We start from the raw sequence: 15858 nt of genomic DNA on the forward strand, positions 1-15858 counted from the left end.
TTTCGTAACCTGGGAAAAAGACTTGATTACCTTCTGCTGTACTCATGACTTTTAAGTAAATTTTTTATTTTAAAATAATTTTGGATAAGTTGCAGAAAAGTTGTAATGATAGTGCAGTGTTCCTGCATATTCCTTACCCAATTTTAGCTCCTCCCTAATATTAGCTTATATTCCCATTGTATTTTTTGTCAAGTAGTAGATTATTATCTCTGTGTGTGTGTGTGCACGCGCACGCACGCGCGTGTGCTCATGTGTGTGTCTAGGAATTGAATCAATAGGTTTTCCACTGAGCTGCATCCCCAACAATTTTTTTGTTTGTTTGTTTTATTTTGTTCCTTTTTCCCAGGGTCTCACATATACTAAACAAGTGCTCAACCATTGAACTACATCCTCAGCTTAACTCCCCAGCCTTTTTTATTTTTATTTTTAAAATTTTTTGTTTTGAGATAGTGTCTCACTAAATTGTCCAGGCTAACCCTGAACATGTAGTCCTCCTGCCTCAGCCTTTGAGTCTCTTGGATTATAAGTGTGTGCCACCATGTCTAGCAAGATCTGGTTTATTTGTTGTTAGTACTAGGAATGGAACCCAGGGACCCTTTAGCACTGAGCCACATCCTCAGTTCTTTTATTTTTTATTTTGAGACAGGGTCTCGGCAGGTTGCTGAAGGTCTTTCTGAGTTGCTGAGGCTGGCCTCAAACTTTTGATCCTACTGCCTCAGCCTCCCAAGTTGCTGCAGTTGTTGGCATGTACCATCATGCTGGCCCAATAGTCTTAAAGATTATAAACCAACCAGGGTTTTAACATCAATGTTCTCCTATTCAGCATAGGCCTTCCTACTGTTTACAAAGGGTTATTCCCAATAATATTTGAATACTATTTTTTACCAGGTGCTTTTATTTCCTTCCTGGATTTCCTATCATTCAAACCATAAATGTTAACATTTGTGAGAATATGACCCATTACAGTGCAAGATATGCCTAAACTTTTTTTTTTTTTTAAAGAGAGACAGAGAGAGAGAATTTTTTTAATTATTATTTTTTAGTTTTCGGCAGACACAACATCTTTGTATGTGGTGCTGAGGATCGAACCCGGGCTGCACGCATGCCAGGCGAGCGCGCTACCGCTTGAGCCACATCCCCAGCCCCTGCCTAAACTTTTCTGTCCTACAATATATTTCATTCCTGGAAGCAACTGTTAAGAATTTCTAGGCTTCTTAGCCAGGCATGGTGGTGCTCCCAGCGGCTTGGGAGGCAGAGACAGGAGGATCATATGAGTTCAAAGCAACTTAGTAAGACTCTATGTCTAAATACAATATTTAAAAAGGGCTGGAAATGTAGCTTAGTGATTAAGTACCCTAGAGTTCAATCCCTAGCACCAAAAAGAAAAATTAAAAAAGAATTTCTAGGCTTCTTCCTTGAGAATTCTGAATTAGTTGGGTGGATTGGTTAGGTACTTTTTTTTTTAAAGTTTGTTTTGTTAATACTCCATGGTATATAAATGCCACATAAAGAAAGTTTGTTTTGTTTTGTTTTGTTGGTAGCAGAGATTGAACATAGGGGTGCTTAACCACTGAGCCACATCCCCTGCCCTTTTTATTTTTGAGACAGGGTTTCACTGAGTTACTGAGGCTGGCTTTGAACTTGCATGTAACACCATGCCCGGATGGGTTAGTTACTTTTTAAAGCCAAATTTCATTATGGGCTGTATATTTTCTATTTTACTATTTATTTTTAATATTTTTAGTTGTAGATGGACATGATACCTTTATTTTATTTTATTTATTTATTTTTATGTGATGCTGAGAATTGAACCCAGATTGAACTCCCACGTGCTAGGAAAGCTCTCAATAAGTTACTGAGCCTCACTATCTCAAATCAGAAAATTATTCTCAATAAGTTACTTGTAGGGGCTCAGAGGTAGAGCGCTTGCCTAGCATGCATGAGGCACTGGATTCAATCCTCAGAACCACATAAAATAAAATATATTTAAAATAATAATAATGTTACTTGTACAATGCTTAGTACAAAGTGGACAGTCAATAAATTTATTAAATGTTCGATCCAGCCCAAATTCCCTACCCATAAAGAATGTAACATATTAAGATCCCAGATGAGAGAATGATTTAAGGGAGTTTCAGAGCCAGGCCTATAATTCCAGCTGCTCAGGAGGTTGAGACAGAAGGATCTCAACTTCCTTGATAACTTACTAAGACCCTGTCTCGAAATTAAAAAAAAATTAAAAGGGTCCAGGCATGTTGGCACACACCTATAATCTCAGTAACTCCGCAAGACCTTCAGCAATTTAGTGAAACCCTTAACAACTTTGCCAGCTGTCTCAAAATAAAAACAGGACTGGGGATGTTGCTCAGTGGTAAAGTGTACCTGGGTTTAATCCCCAGTACCACAAAAAAAGGGGTTGAAATTTCTACACAATCCTGGAACCTGACCTCTGGATCCATACATTTATACTTTCTTAAAGTCAACAAATAGTTCATGATATCACAAGGTGTGGATTTGGCATACTGTTCAGAGAATGAAATAGAATTAAAGAAAAAGGAGAGCAGAAAAGTTTTGCTTTTCAAAACTTTTGTTTGTTTGTTTTTTAGACTGTTAAGTTATTGACTCCTGACTCTGGTTAGCTTAAGGTAAATGTTTTGGTGATTTGTTTTGCTTTGTTTTGTTTTAAAGTTTTGGCAATGCTGTGGGTTGAACCCAGGACCTGGTGCATGCTACACTGAACTAAATCCCTTTTTATATTTCTTTTGAGACAGGGTTCCACTAAATGTCTATGGCTGGCCTCAAACTTGCAATCCTCATACCTCAGACTCCTTTGTTGCCTGGATTAAAGATTTGTGCCACTGCACTTGGTTCCAAGTGGCTTTTTAGTAGCTGTGTTTGTATGTGAAGCTTCCCCTTTCCTTCCTTTCCTTTTTTTCCCTTTCTTTTTCACCTTCACAATGGTTTGATTCTTTAGAAGCTGCACAATTTCCTTTATCAATTATCACTCTGTATTGGAAAGATAAATGACACCTATATTTATGGTTAGTTTATGGTTAGGACCTACTTATTTTCAGCAGCTGGTGGCTTTACGCAGAGTTCTTGTGTTCCTAGAAACTTACAGTTCCAGAAAAGATGAGCATAAAAGAAACTATGAATAATGCATTTGAAGATTAACTCAGAAAATCAATGATTATCCCCCCTAGCAGTGTCTTAAAAAAGCAGTTTAATTAATAGAACCTTTTGTTTAAATTTTTTTGCCTCTATTTATGAATTTTAGCTTTTCTATTTAAAAGCTCAACATTAATTACAATGATCAGTGACTTTTTAAAAGATAAACACTTTTTTTTTTTAAGAGAGAGTGAGAGAGGAGAGAGAGAGAGAATTTTTAATATTTATTTTTTAGTTCTCGGCGGACACAACATCTTTGTTGGTATGTGGTGCTGAGGATCGAACCCGGGCCGCACGCATGCCAGATGAGCGCGCTACCGCTTGAGCCACATCCCCAGCCCAACACTTTATTTTTTTTGAACTGGGGATTGAATCCAGGGGCACTGTACCACTGAGCTACCTCCCCAGCCCTTTTTTATTTTTTATTTTGAGACAGGGTTTCACTAAGTTGGTTAGGGCTTCTCTAAGCTGCTGAGGCTGGCCTTAAGCTTGCAATCCTCCTGCCTCAGCCTCCTGAGTCACTAGGATTATAGGTGTGCACCACCATTCTTCTCTTTAAATAGTTATGCCTTTAAGCCACAATAATATATTTGGAGGAGTTAATAAGTAAAATGTACTAAAATGCCAGAACTTTGCCTTAGGTCTGTTATGTTTTTTCCCTTCTTATGCCATTTCATTAGTTCCTTATGTCACTTCAAGGTTCCTTATCCACTAGTACCTTTTTGTTTGTTTGTTTTATTGGTTTTTTCTTTGGGGGGGGTAGTATTTTTTTGTACTGAGGATTGCAGCCAGGGACACACTACCACTGAGCTACATCCTCAGCCCTTTTTTAATTTTGTGATAAAGTCTCTCACTAAGTTAGTTGCCCAGGCAGCCTCAGACTTTCAGTCCTCCTGCTTCAGCCTCCTGGGTTGCTGGGATTATAGGCATGCTCCACTGTACCCAGCTAGCATCTTGTGTTGTATATTTATGTGTTTATTTTTTCAGCTTGTTTGTTTGAGGAGTTGGTTTTTGTTCTGTTGTTTTAGTAAATGAAAATGTGAACCAAAATGTGACCTGCTTCTTCTTACTTATCTTCATCTGACTCCTCCAACACATACAAAAAAGCTGAAACCCCCATCTCACACAGACTTGATGTACAGGCAGTGGGGAAGGAAAAGGAAATGTGCTTTGCGCTTTCTCGTGCTTTTTATGTCCTGAGGGGTTTGGGTATAATTTAGTTTGCTGCAGAGATAAAAATACACGTATTCCTATTTTCTGATCATTTAGGTCCAAAAAATAGAAATACATGTTTTTTCTAGCCTTGACTTCAGCTGAGTGTTTTTAGTTATTGAATTGTATTCTTTTTCGTTATCATTTTTATTTACTCACTCATTTGTTCAATCAAACAGGGTGTCGTTGCCAGTCACAGTGGTGCATGCCTGTAATTCCAGCAGCAGCTCCAGAGGCTGAGGCAGGAAGATTAGGAGTTCAAAGCCAGCCTCAGTAACATAGCAAGGCCTAACCAACTTAGTGAGACCCTGTCTCGAAATAGAGAATAGGGCTGGGGGTATAGCTCAGTTGGTAGAGTGCTTGCCTCATATTCACAAGGCCCTGGGTTCAATCCCTAGCACAACAGAAAAATAAAGTAAAATAACAAATAAAAAAGGGCTGGGGTTGTGGCTGAGTGGTTAAATTCCCCTGGGTTCAATCTCTGGTACCAAAAGAAAAGAAACAGAGTCGAGTAATTAGGATTACAGACCTGACCACCATATCTGACTTCGTTTTTATTTTTTAATTATTTAGTTCTATTTGGTGCTAACACCTGTCTTGTATCACTTATACCTGTAAAATTCTGTCCAATATTTAAGAACAAATTGGAGCAGGGCGAGGTGGCACTCAACTTGTAATTCTACTGACTTGAGAAACTTGAGGCAAGAGGGTTGCAAGTTCAAGGCCATCTTGGGAAATTTAGAGAGTCTGTCTCAAAATAAAAATTAAAAGAGCCGAGGATGTAGCTCAATAGTAGAGTGCCCTGGTTTTCATCTGCCAACCTGGAGTAGACAATACATCCAATTTGATATTCACAGATTGCTGCTTTTACTTTTTTTTTTTTTTTAATTGCAGTACTGAGAATTGAATCCCCAGATGCTCTACCACTAAGCTACCTTCCCAGCCCTTTTTATTTATTTATTTATTTATTTATTTTTGGTACTAGGAATTGAACCAGAGGTCAATTTCCACAGAGCCTCATCCCTAGCCCTTTTTTTGTATTTTATTTAGAGACAGGGTCTCACTGAGTTGCTTAAGGCCTTGTAATTTACTGAGACTGGCTTTGAACAGGTGATCCTGCCTCAACCTCCCAAGCAACTGGGATTACAGGAGTGTGCCACTGTGCCCAGATCCTTTTTATTTTTTGAGACAATCTCAGTATATTGCCTGGGTTGGCCTCAAATTTACAAGCTTCCTGAATTGCTGGAATTTCTGAACCACCACACCTAGTGCAGATCACTGCTTTTAAAAAATAAATATCCTGCTGGATGTGGTGTGTGTACCTGTGATCCCAGAACCTTGGGAGGCTAAAGCAGGAGGATTGCAAGGTCAAGGCCAGCCTCAGCAACTTTGGCTCTAAGCAACTTAGCGAGACCCTATCTCAAAATAAAAAAAGGGCTGAGGATGTGTGGCTCAGTGATTAACTGCCCCTGGGTTCGATCCCTGGTACCAAAAAAAAATTTTTTTTTAAATATATATCCTCTGGCTGGTGTTTTGCCTCAGTGGTAGAATGCTTGCCTTAGCATGCATGAGGTATTGGGTTCGATCCTCAGCACCACATAAAAATAAAATATTGTGTCCACCTAAAACTAGGGAATAAAATATTTTTTAAAAAAATATATTTTTTTTAATATTTCTCTATATACACACATATATATATATAAACTAAATTATACCCATCAGGACAAAGAATTAAAGTAGATTTCTTTGTTTTCTCGTTCCATTTAAACAGTGTTAACGTCACAGAAAAGTAATGAATATCCTGTAAGTCTGAATCCTAAAAAGCTTTTTCCTGACAAGTTCTGGGTATCTCCAAATAGATCCATTAGTAAAAACAAAGAATTGGATATAAAAAGGTAAGAAATGTCAAGTTGTGGTCTTGAAGTAACATATGTATGCACTGCACTCTTATTGTTAATTTTCCCCCTACTCTGCAGGTTTTTCCTTTTTCTTTTCTTGTAGAAAGGCATTTATAACCTCTCATTGCTCTTTAACACTTCCTTTATTTAACTGTATATAGGCTTTTAGGACCTATACAATGCATAAGCTACACATGAGAATTGTACAGTTATTTGAAGGTCAGAATACACTATGGTAGAACTAAAACCTAGACTGGTCTGGTGGCACATCTGTAATCTCGCTATTTGGGAGGCTAAGGCAGAAAGATTACAAGTTTGAGGTCAGTCTGGACAATTTAGCAAGACCCTGTCTCAAAATAAAAAAGGTTGGGGATATTGCTTTGTGATTGGAGCACCCTGTGTTCAATGCCTAGCACTACAAAATCAAAAAATAAAATAGAACTAAAACCTGAGCAAGCCTGCAGGATGATGGTAGACTTCCCCAAGACATCCCTTTCTCTGATTGAAATGTTTGCCTTTCTAGAAAAAAAATTGCCTGTTGATTTACCTCAGGAAATATTTAGAGTATTATTAAAGGATGTATGTTCAAAACATTGTTTATATATGACTGTATAGCACTTTATATTTTAAAAAATACTCAAGCCATTAGGGTCACGTATCTCACCACTCCAGAAAGTATAAAGAATTCATATTTATTAAATCCCTACTGTGTGCCTTCGTGTATATGTTTCTTACTTAACTTTGGGAATGGTGCTAGGTTGTCAATAATCTAACCACATCCTATTTTCTAAGCCCTTTGGGCTTAACTGAGGTCCTGGGAATTAAACTCAGTAGTGCTTTATCACTGAGGTACATCCCCAGTCTTTTGTTTTGTTTTGAAGCCAGGTCTCACTAAGTTGCCGAGGGCCTCACCAAGTTGCCTCAAACTTGCAGTCTTCCTGCCTCAGCCTTCTGCGTTGTTAGGATTATAGGCATGCACAATCACTCCTGGCTTCTAACCAAGGATATATTTTTGAAGCTAGTGATTGTGATGGATAATGAAAAGATCTGGTTTCTGTAGGCATGAAAGCCATGTTTAGGAGTAATGTCCACATTGTCCTGCTTTAACCATTTGAGCTAACTGTCCACTTAATATTCAGATTAAATAGAGACTTTCATCATAGACCCTACACATAATTGAACTTCCTCCCTCTACTAGACAACTAGCAATTCAGTTATTGCTCATCTTCTGTCCACAGGGTTTGACTTTAATGCCTAACTCATAGTAAGAAGCCAGTAATTAAATGTTCAAGTAATTAATGTCTGAGCCCTTTAAACCTATTGATAATTATTTTTTCAAAGTCCTAAACACCTGAAAGAGTTGAGGAACTGCTTATGGTTGCATATTCTAACAATATTTAAAGGTTGGCTTTTTTTTTTGGGGGGGGGGGACAATGCTGAGATTGAACCCAGAGCCTCATACATGTTAGACAAGCTCTCTACCACAGAGCTACATCCCTGTCCATTATAAATTACTTTTGTTTTTGGACATTGAAAAGGCAAGGCATAAGGATGATTCTGTAAATTCTGCCCAAAGTAGGTAGAAAGAATAAGTATACAGATGTCAACATTAATCAAATTTCTATCTTCGTAAAAGGTCTGATTCTAATATATTCATGTGGACTCAAGTAGAATACTATATAGAATTTGAGTGAGTGGTGGTGTATAATTTGGTAAAAATTACTGATGTGCTTTTCAACAGCTAGGAGATATATTGCCTTAGAGTAACCCCTCAGAGGAGATGTCATATGTCAGCCATGGCATGTTGGCAGGCAGCATGAATCCAGACTTCTAGGAGGTCATGTGAGCTTTTTTACTAGTCATTCCTTATTTCTCTGACAGTGAACTGTTTCACTTATGCTTTAGCTGCCTGGGAATTATGATCAGTCCTTTCAGAGTTGGTGGTGATGGTTTTCTTCTTTCATCTATCTTTCCAGGTCTTCTCCCACTTCTAAATCCCAGTTGGTAGATAATAGGTGGTCTGCACATAGTCACACTACGAGTCTTCAAAACAGAAACTGTCCCTCTCAAGAGGATCTCATTAAGATTGTTGATGTGGAAGAGCAAGAACTGAAAAAGTCTGAGCCACCTAATTTAATGGAACAGTCTTACTTGCCAAGGCAAGATCTAGGTAATATTTCAGATATTCTAATAGGAAAAACACTTTTTATTTTATTTTAATCCTATATAAAGGTATTCTGGTTAATCAGGAATATAGTCATAAGCCAGGCACAGTGGTACAACTTCAGATATACTAATCTATCACGGATGCTTCTGTTATACTGAAGCCTAATTTTGAAAAATAGCTTGAGTTAACACTTGAATTACTCCAAGTTTACTTGAAAATTATTGTATTTTTTTAAATCTGTTTATATTGGTTTAAGTAACAGTTTTAAGAACGAAGGAGTCAAGTATACTCTAAATATTTTACTTCAACTATTAGATAAAAGTTCTAAGGCCCTAGAGTAAAGTTTTATACCTGTTCTTTATTGAAAAGAAAATGGAATCCCAATGCAACCTCTTATTTATGAATTAATGAATACAAATAACCTTATATTTTATACTTTATAAATCTCTTTTAATGGATAGTATCTTGGATGGCTTTTAAATCAAAGTTTTAATCAGTAATGAAAGTTTTTAATTAATCCTCAAAAACACATTATCATCAAAGGCTGTACGTGGCATCAAATGTGGCATTTGGCCATGTTCATTAGGGTCAATTTTAAGAATCTCAGACCTTTTATTTATCTGCTTACTTTCTGACAGAATGACACTTTTTGAAATGTTTCAAGGATGGTGTCTACTGTTTCTAATTTGGTAGTGCTTTCTGTTGATTTATTAAATAGAAATGTAATGGTATCATTGTAAGTTCAAGAAGGAAAATGGAGTCTTTCTCATATTTTTAACCTCCTTCTCCTTCCTTATAAAAGTACTGTATGTTCATTGTCCACAATTTGGACAATATAGGAAATAAAAAATGAAGGATATTAAAATTACCTGTGTTCCTATCCATTAACAAACAAACATTGCTTTTTTTTTTTTTTTAGTTACTTTATGTAAAATTTTAATTTTAAAATACAGTCAAGAGCTGGGGATATAGTTGGTATATTCCCCATTGGTAGATGCTTGCCTTGCTTCCACAAGGCCCTGAATTCAATCCCCAGGACCACAAAATAAGTAAAGAAAAAAAAGCCAGGTACAGCCGTATAGGCCTACAGTTCCAACTACTTGGGGGATCACTTGAGCCCGTGAGTTTGAGGCCAGCCTGAGCAACGTACTAAGACCTCGTCTCAATCAAAAAAATAAAAAATAAAATAGAGTCAAGATAAATAATATCTTTGCTATCATCTTTAATATATTAGAAACATTTCTTCATTTTATTGAACATCAGCATTTGTATTCAAACTGTAATAAGGGAAGAGTAACTCCTTTGAAATAAATGTATCACAATTTATTTAATCTCATATTGGACATGGGATCATTTCTAAAATTAAACTATTATATAAACAGTGTTGCAGTGAACATCCCTATGACTAAACCTTTGCATATATCTCTTATTTCCTTAGGATGCATTTCTAAAATTAGAATTGTTGACTGAAAGTGTGAACATGTTAAAACTTTTGCTACATAATGACATATTGTTAAGCCACTGCACTTCCACCAACAATGTATCTGTGTATATTGTACCTGTTTCTGCTCTTAACCTAACTTCACCTTTAATTCTTAGCCAACACTGAAATCTTGTAATTCAAGATTCATTGTCTTATAAATTAAATTTCTCTGGTTCCTTTCAGAGGGAACCCCTTACCTGGAATCTGGAATCAGCCTCTTCTCTAAGGACCCTGATTCTGATCCCCCTGAAGACAAAGCCCCAGAGGCAATTCATGTTTGTAATGTACCAGCTTCAACCTCTGCATTGAAATTATCCCAGTTTCAAGTTGGACAATCTGCCAACAGTCCAGCTGTTGCTCACACTACTAGTACTGCTGGGTATAACGCACGGGAAGAAAGTATGAGCAGGGAGAAGCCAGAATTCACATCTCCAACAGAAAGGACCAAGCAGAGAATATCCATGGTGGTATCGGGCTTGACCCCCAAAGAACTTGTGAGTGTATCTATATGTATCTCTGTAATGACTAAAATTTAACAACATGCTACAAATAGTTTTACATAGTTTAAATAGTTATGTATAGTTTTATATAGGTACTAGCAATGAATAACCTATAGGAAGAAATTTATGCAATAAGCAGAATTATATGTGATTTAATTTTCACTCCCAATTTCTGAAAATTTGCATCTAGATAAAGCTCAGGTATGGGATTTCTCATATATTTACTTGTGAAAAAGAATTATTAAATATTAGCAGAAAATGCATGCTTTTGAATATGATATAAAACTTTAGAATTAGAATTTTCTTTTTACTTAATAATTCAAGTAGGTATGGCTCTGCTCTCTGAGAGGCATTCTTTGTTTTTCCCCCCTCAGTTTGAACTTACTAACATGTTTCTGCTTAACAATGGTGTTTTTTCAGTGTGTGTTTGTCTTTATCCTGGCTTCTAAGACAGCTATTCAGTAGCCTGCCCTGTCATTTCTGCCCTATAACAACCTTTGCTATTAGAATTTTGGCATCTCCTTGGACCCCTTGTGCCAGAAATGGGAATTGTTTCACATTGTAGAAAATACCCACTAACATATTAAGACCCTTGAAATCTTGTTTGTTCTTAATTAGGCTTCTTGTAGATTTTAGGCATCCTGGGAAATTTACTTTACCTGTAATTGGCATTGGTATTACTTCATAATAAAATAATGAGTGAATTTCTTTAAGATAAGACTGGTGTGATAGTACATGATTCTAATCCCAACAACTCAGGAGGCTAAGGCAGGAGAATGGTGAGTTCAAAGCCAGCCTAGCAATTTAGCAAAGCCCTGAGCAACTTAGCAAGACCCTGTCCCAAAATAAAATTTTTTTTAAAAAGCTGGGGATGTGGCTCAGTGGATTCAATCCCCAGTTCCAAAAAAAGAAGACAAGATAACACATCAGACTATCAATTGGATTCAATAGTTGGTGCCATGAACTGCACACAGAGAGGCAACCAATTCATTCTGAAGTATCTTTCATAATATATCCTTCTTAAGATAAGAACCATTTCTCATCCTAACTTCTCCATGGATAGTGACTCAGAATAACATTCTCTGGTCTGATGGTCTAAAGGGCAAAGAAGCAACCCGTGTGTGCCCTGATAGATACAATATTTAAGTGCAAGATGGCAGCTGTTGATGTTCTCACTTCACAGCAATTGGCTCTGAAAATTCTTATGGTATATCTGATTAAATGGCTCTTGATCACTTGTCCACACATTGAGAATTCCCGTATATCCATTGAAAATTAGCATTCCTTATTCCTTTGTTTTGAGAGTTTAGGTTTTCAGAGATGCCTAAAATGATCTAATCTTTTTTGCCATGGGCAATTCTAAACTGCAGATTAAACTATAGTGACTTGGGTACATGCTGTTTTTAAACAAGCAAAGAGGAAAACTTCAAGCTCTTTTCAGACTTGCTGAAGTGTGATAAATTTATGATGAAAGCTACTGACTGTATTACACATGATTAATTCTGAAGCCTGTATTAAGATGATCTTTTCAGCAGTTGCTCTTCTAACTGAACACTGTTTTAAGGCTGAGGTTTCAGCAATTAATCAGTTCAGAATTGCTAATGATCCTGGCAGAGGGCAGTGGCAAAAGGAGGAGGATGTCATTAGCTTCTCTAGTCTGCCTTTTTTCAGTGCCTCATGGCAGTATGGAGTGAGGCAGCATGAAAGAAAGATGGCCTGACCTCCATTACAATATTATACAGCACATAAATATTGGAGTGGGTGGTGATGGCTAGTAAATGATGGCCCTTGGTAAACAAAGTTATTTGCCATACAGTAGCTACCAATTATGTCAGCTGTGCTCATAATGGTTCTGGTTAATTTCTTTCACTGCCTATTGATTTTTATTTGGTTAATAGATAATAGCTAAAGGACTCCAGATTTCTTTTGCAAAGAATGAGTCTCTTCGAATCCTCCTTAGAGAGAATTGATAGTTTTTGCACTGACCTTTAGAAACATCTTCACTGAGTGTTTTTTAGCTATCAGAGAATCGACTCTTGTTTTTTAGCCACATTTATCTGTAGCATAACTTTCTGTAGAGGTTAGTTACCTCTCAGTTTATAAAGTGAAAGCTAGATTATAGATAAATCTAAATAATAATAAATAATAATACATCTAAAGTATAGTTGAAAAGAAATTGTATTAGGGAATCAAATGATATCTGCTATTAATGATAAAATTTATATTATTTGAATTTTTGGTTTAATTCCATGTCTGCTAACATTGTTACATTATATTAGAATGTTTTGCTCTAGTTTGTACATAATTTTTATTAGATTATTCATTTTTGAGACTTCAAGCATGTTAAGATTTAAAAAATGTACCTTTTCTGAGAAAAATGGAGATTTAGAGCTAACATAATTAATACTTAATTCATGTACTAGATGTAATTTATTATAATACAGCATTTGATTTGATTTCAGATGGTTGTACACAAGTTTGCCAAAAAACACCATATCATTTTAAGTAATCTAATTACTGAAGAGACTACTCACGTCGTTATGAAAACAGGTATACCAAGAACCAACTATCTTCCTTCCTTCCTTCCTTTCTTCCTTCTTTCCTTCTTTCCTTTCTTACTTTTTGAGATAGGGTCTCACCAAGTTGCTGAGGCTGGCCTAGAACTTTCAATTCTGCTGTCCCAGCCTTCTAAGTAGATGGGATTATAGATGTGCACAACTGCACTGTCCTAAGAACCTTTATAGAATGTGTTGCATCTGCTGCATAAACCACATGAAGAAATAAGAGCCAGATCTTGGGCTGGGGATGTGGCTCAAGCAGTAGTGCGCTCGCCTGGCATGCGTGCGACCCGGGTTCGATCCTCAGCACCACATACAAAGATGTTGTGTCCGCCGAAAACTAAAAAAATAAATAAATATTTAAAAATTCTCTCTCTCTTTAAAAAAAAAAAAAAGAGCCAGATCATGGTAGCACACACTTGTAATCCCAGCTACTTGGGTGACTGAAGCAGGAGGATGACAAGTTCAAGCCCAGCCAGGGCAATGTAAGTGAGACTATGTCTAAAAATAAAAGAGCTGGGCTATAACTCTGTGGTAAAGTGCACCTGGATTCAGTCCCAAGAATCAGGGTATTAAAAAAGAAGAAAAACTTCAAACCAGGTATAGAGGTACATGCCTGCAATCCTAGCACATGGGAGGATGAGGCAAGAGGATCACAAATTCAAGGGTACTAAAAGCAACATAGCAAGACCTTGTCTCAAAAATAAATTGTAGGGGTTGGGGTTGTAGCTCAGTGGCAGAGCACTTGCTTAGCATGTGTGAGGCACTGGTTTAATCCTCAGCACCACATAAAAAATAAATTTAATAAATGATAAAAGATACTGTGAGGGCTGGGGATATAATTCAGTTAGTAGAGCGCTTTCCTCACATCACAAGGCCCTAGGTTCTAATCCCCAGCACCACAAAAAAAAAAAAAAAAAAAGAAAAGAAAAAAGATATTGTGTGTCCCTCTACAACTAAAAAAAAATATTTAAAAATAAATAGATAAAATGTAAAAACACAGCTGGTGCTATATCTCAGAAGTAGAGCACCCTTGGGTTTGATCACCAGAACAACAACCAAAAAGAAAAAAAGACTTCAAAAATAGTGAAGAATTCTGTGAGGGAGAATGGCCTGCTGTGTTTAGTATCTAGTTAAATACATTTCTCTTGTTTAAAACTAAATGGCTTTTTCTTGGTTTTTTAGTTCTTCAAAAGGGTCTTTGAAACACTAGGAAATAAATAGAAGTGATTTTTCAGTTACTGCTTTCAGAAATACTTATGTAGGGAAGAAAAAAGCTATGAAGAGACTGTATTTTTCTGTCCCTCTCAGAGGAATACAAGGCGGGTAGGATTCCCCAGGTAGAAGTTATGTGGGTGAAAATTTGTCATGTTGACATTTCAAAATTAGGGTTTCAACAATGTTTTCTTCTCCTTTCACATATTACCATCCAGTAAAGTAGATCTTTTCCATCTGCATCAATCACCACTGCTGACGCGGATAATTCCTTGAACACAATAGTGGAGCTCTTGAGCTAGCCTTGGCATCTAGAAGATGGGACAGACATTTCCTCTAACTTTCCTATCTTTTTCTTCGGGCTTCCAAAGATCCACATCTGCTGGTGATAATTAGTGATGCTTCCAGCCTCGGATGCTATCTCCTGGGATGTGGGAACCATCAATCCAGATTGATCTTGAGAGCAGGAACTGGGCTCTTTCTCTTCTTAGGTGCAACTTCCTGACTTTGTTTTCTTGTAATCCTTCATATGCTTTTCATTTTGCAGATGCTGAGTTTGTGTGTGAACGGACACTGAAATATTTTCTCGGAATTGCAGGAGGAAAATGGGTAGTTAGCTATTTCTGTAAGTACAATACAGCTTCTCCCCTCCTTCCTTTAACACCTCAGAATTGCATTTTTACAACTAACGTCTTAACACCTGAGGTTTTTGCTGATGCTGTGTCTGAATTACCAGAAAGGTCTTTATTGGTAACACAAAACTAGCCTTATCTTTAATGCATATTGCTTTGTTCAGTTAAGCTGGTGATGTTGGGAAATGGATTTCTTTTATAACTAATAGGACCTAATCTGCTTCTAGCAATGTTTGCATATGAACTGAGAATTTATTTAATAGTAGGCAGAATTCCATGTGCAGCAGGTACTTTTACAATGTTTAAATTAAGCATCAACTGTGTCTCCAGGAGGAAATTTCTACCATAAGCCTCATTAAAGAACTATGGCTTCAGAGAGAACCTTCTTCCCATGCTCTTTTGTGAATTGCTCAACTCTCCACCTTCACATAAAAGATTGTGTTCTTCTGCTCTATGTAACCTGTTTTTTTCTGTGATCTCTTTAGGGGTGACCCAGTCTATTAAAGAAAGAAAGATCCTAGATGAGGTACGTATTTGATACTACAAACTAATCAAGAGACATTTGATATCATTGAGTCACACAGTTAAGAAAAATTTATCTGCTTCCTTCCATGAGTGCAGCACTTTCCATAAATTTTCCTTGATGGTGGAGATCATCAGGAGTGATATAGAAACCTGTGAGGTGACGCATCCCAGCTACTCATAAGGCTGAGGCAAGAGGATTTCAAGTTCAAGGCCAGCTGGGCACTTTAACAAGACTGTCTCAAAATAAAAAATAAAATGGTCTGGGCATATAGCTCAGTAGTAGAGCACTTGCCTAGCATATGTGAGACTAGATTCAATCCAGTACCACAAAAAGAGAGAGAGAGATCTAGAACAGACCAAGAAATTCTGTGTTCTCATTCATTTATTCTAGATTTCAAAAGAAATAATCATCTCTTTGAGGGAAAGGGAAAGGAATTTATAAAACAAAGAAAAGATTCATAACGGGGCTGGGGATGTGGCTCAAGCGGTAGCACGCTCGC

The 15858-nt window shown here is 37.0% G+C and overlaps 1 protein-coding gene across 1 annotated transcript in view; it reads left to right on the plus strand.

Moving 5' to 3' along the window:
* Window positions 1-15858, plus strand: part of BRCA1 (BRCA1 DNA repair associated) — a 68124-nt gene that overhangs the window by 38927 nt on the left and 13339 nt on the right. Inside the window, 6 exon segments of the mRNA XM_081271653.1 lie at window positions 6152-6275; window positions 8255-8448; window positions 10112-10422; window positions 12891-12978; window positions 14749-14826; window positions 15319-15359. Coding sequence (XP_081127779.1) covers window positions 6152-6275; window positions 8255-8448; window positions 10112-10422; window positions 12891-12978; window positions 14749-14826; window positions 15319-15359 — 836 coding nt within the window.

Source organism: Spermophilus citellus (assembly GCF_964194105.1).
Source record: "Spermophilus citellus genome assembly, chromosome: 17".
In the NCBI taxonomy this organism is placed as follows: domain Eukaryota; kingdom Metazoa; phylum Chordata; class Mammalia; order Rodentia; family Sciuridae; genus Spermophilus; species Spermophilus citellus.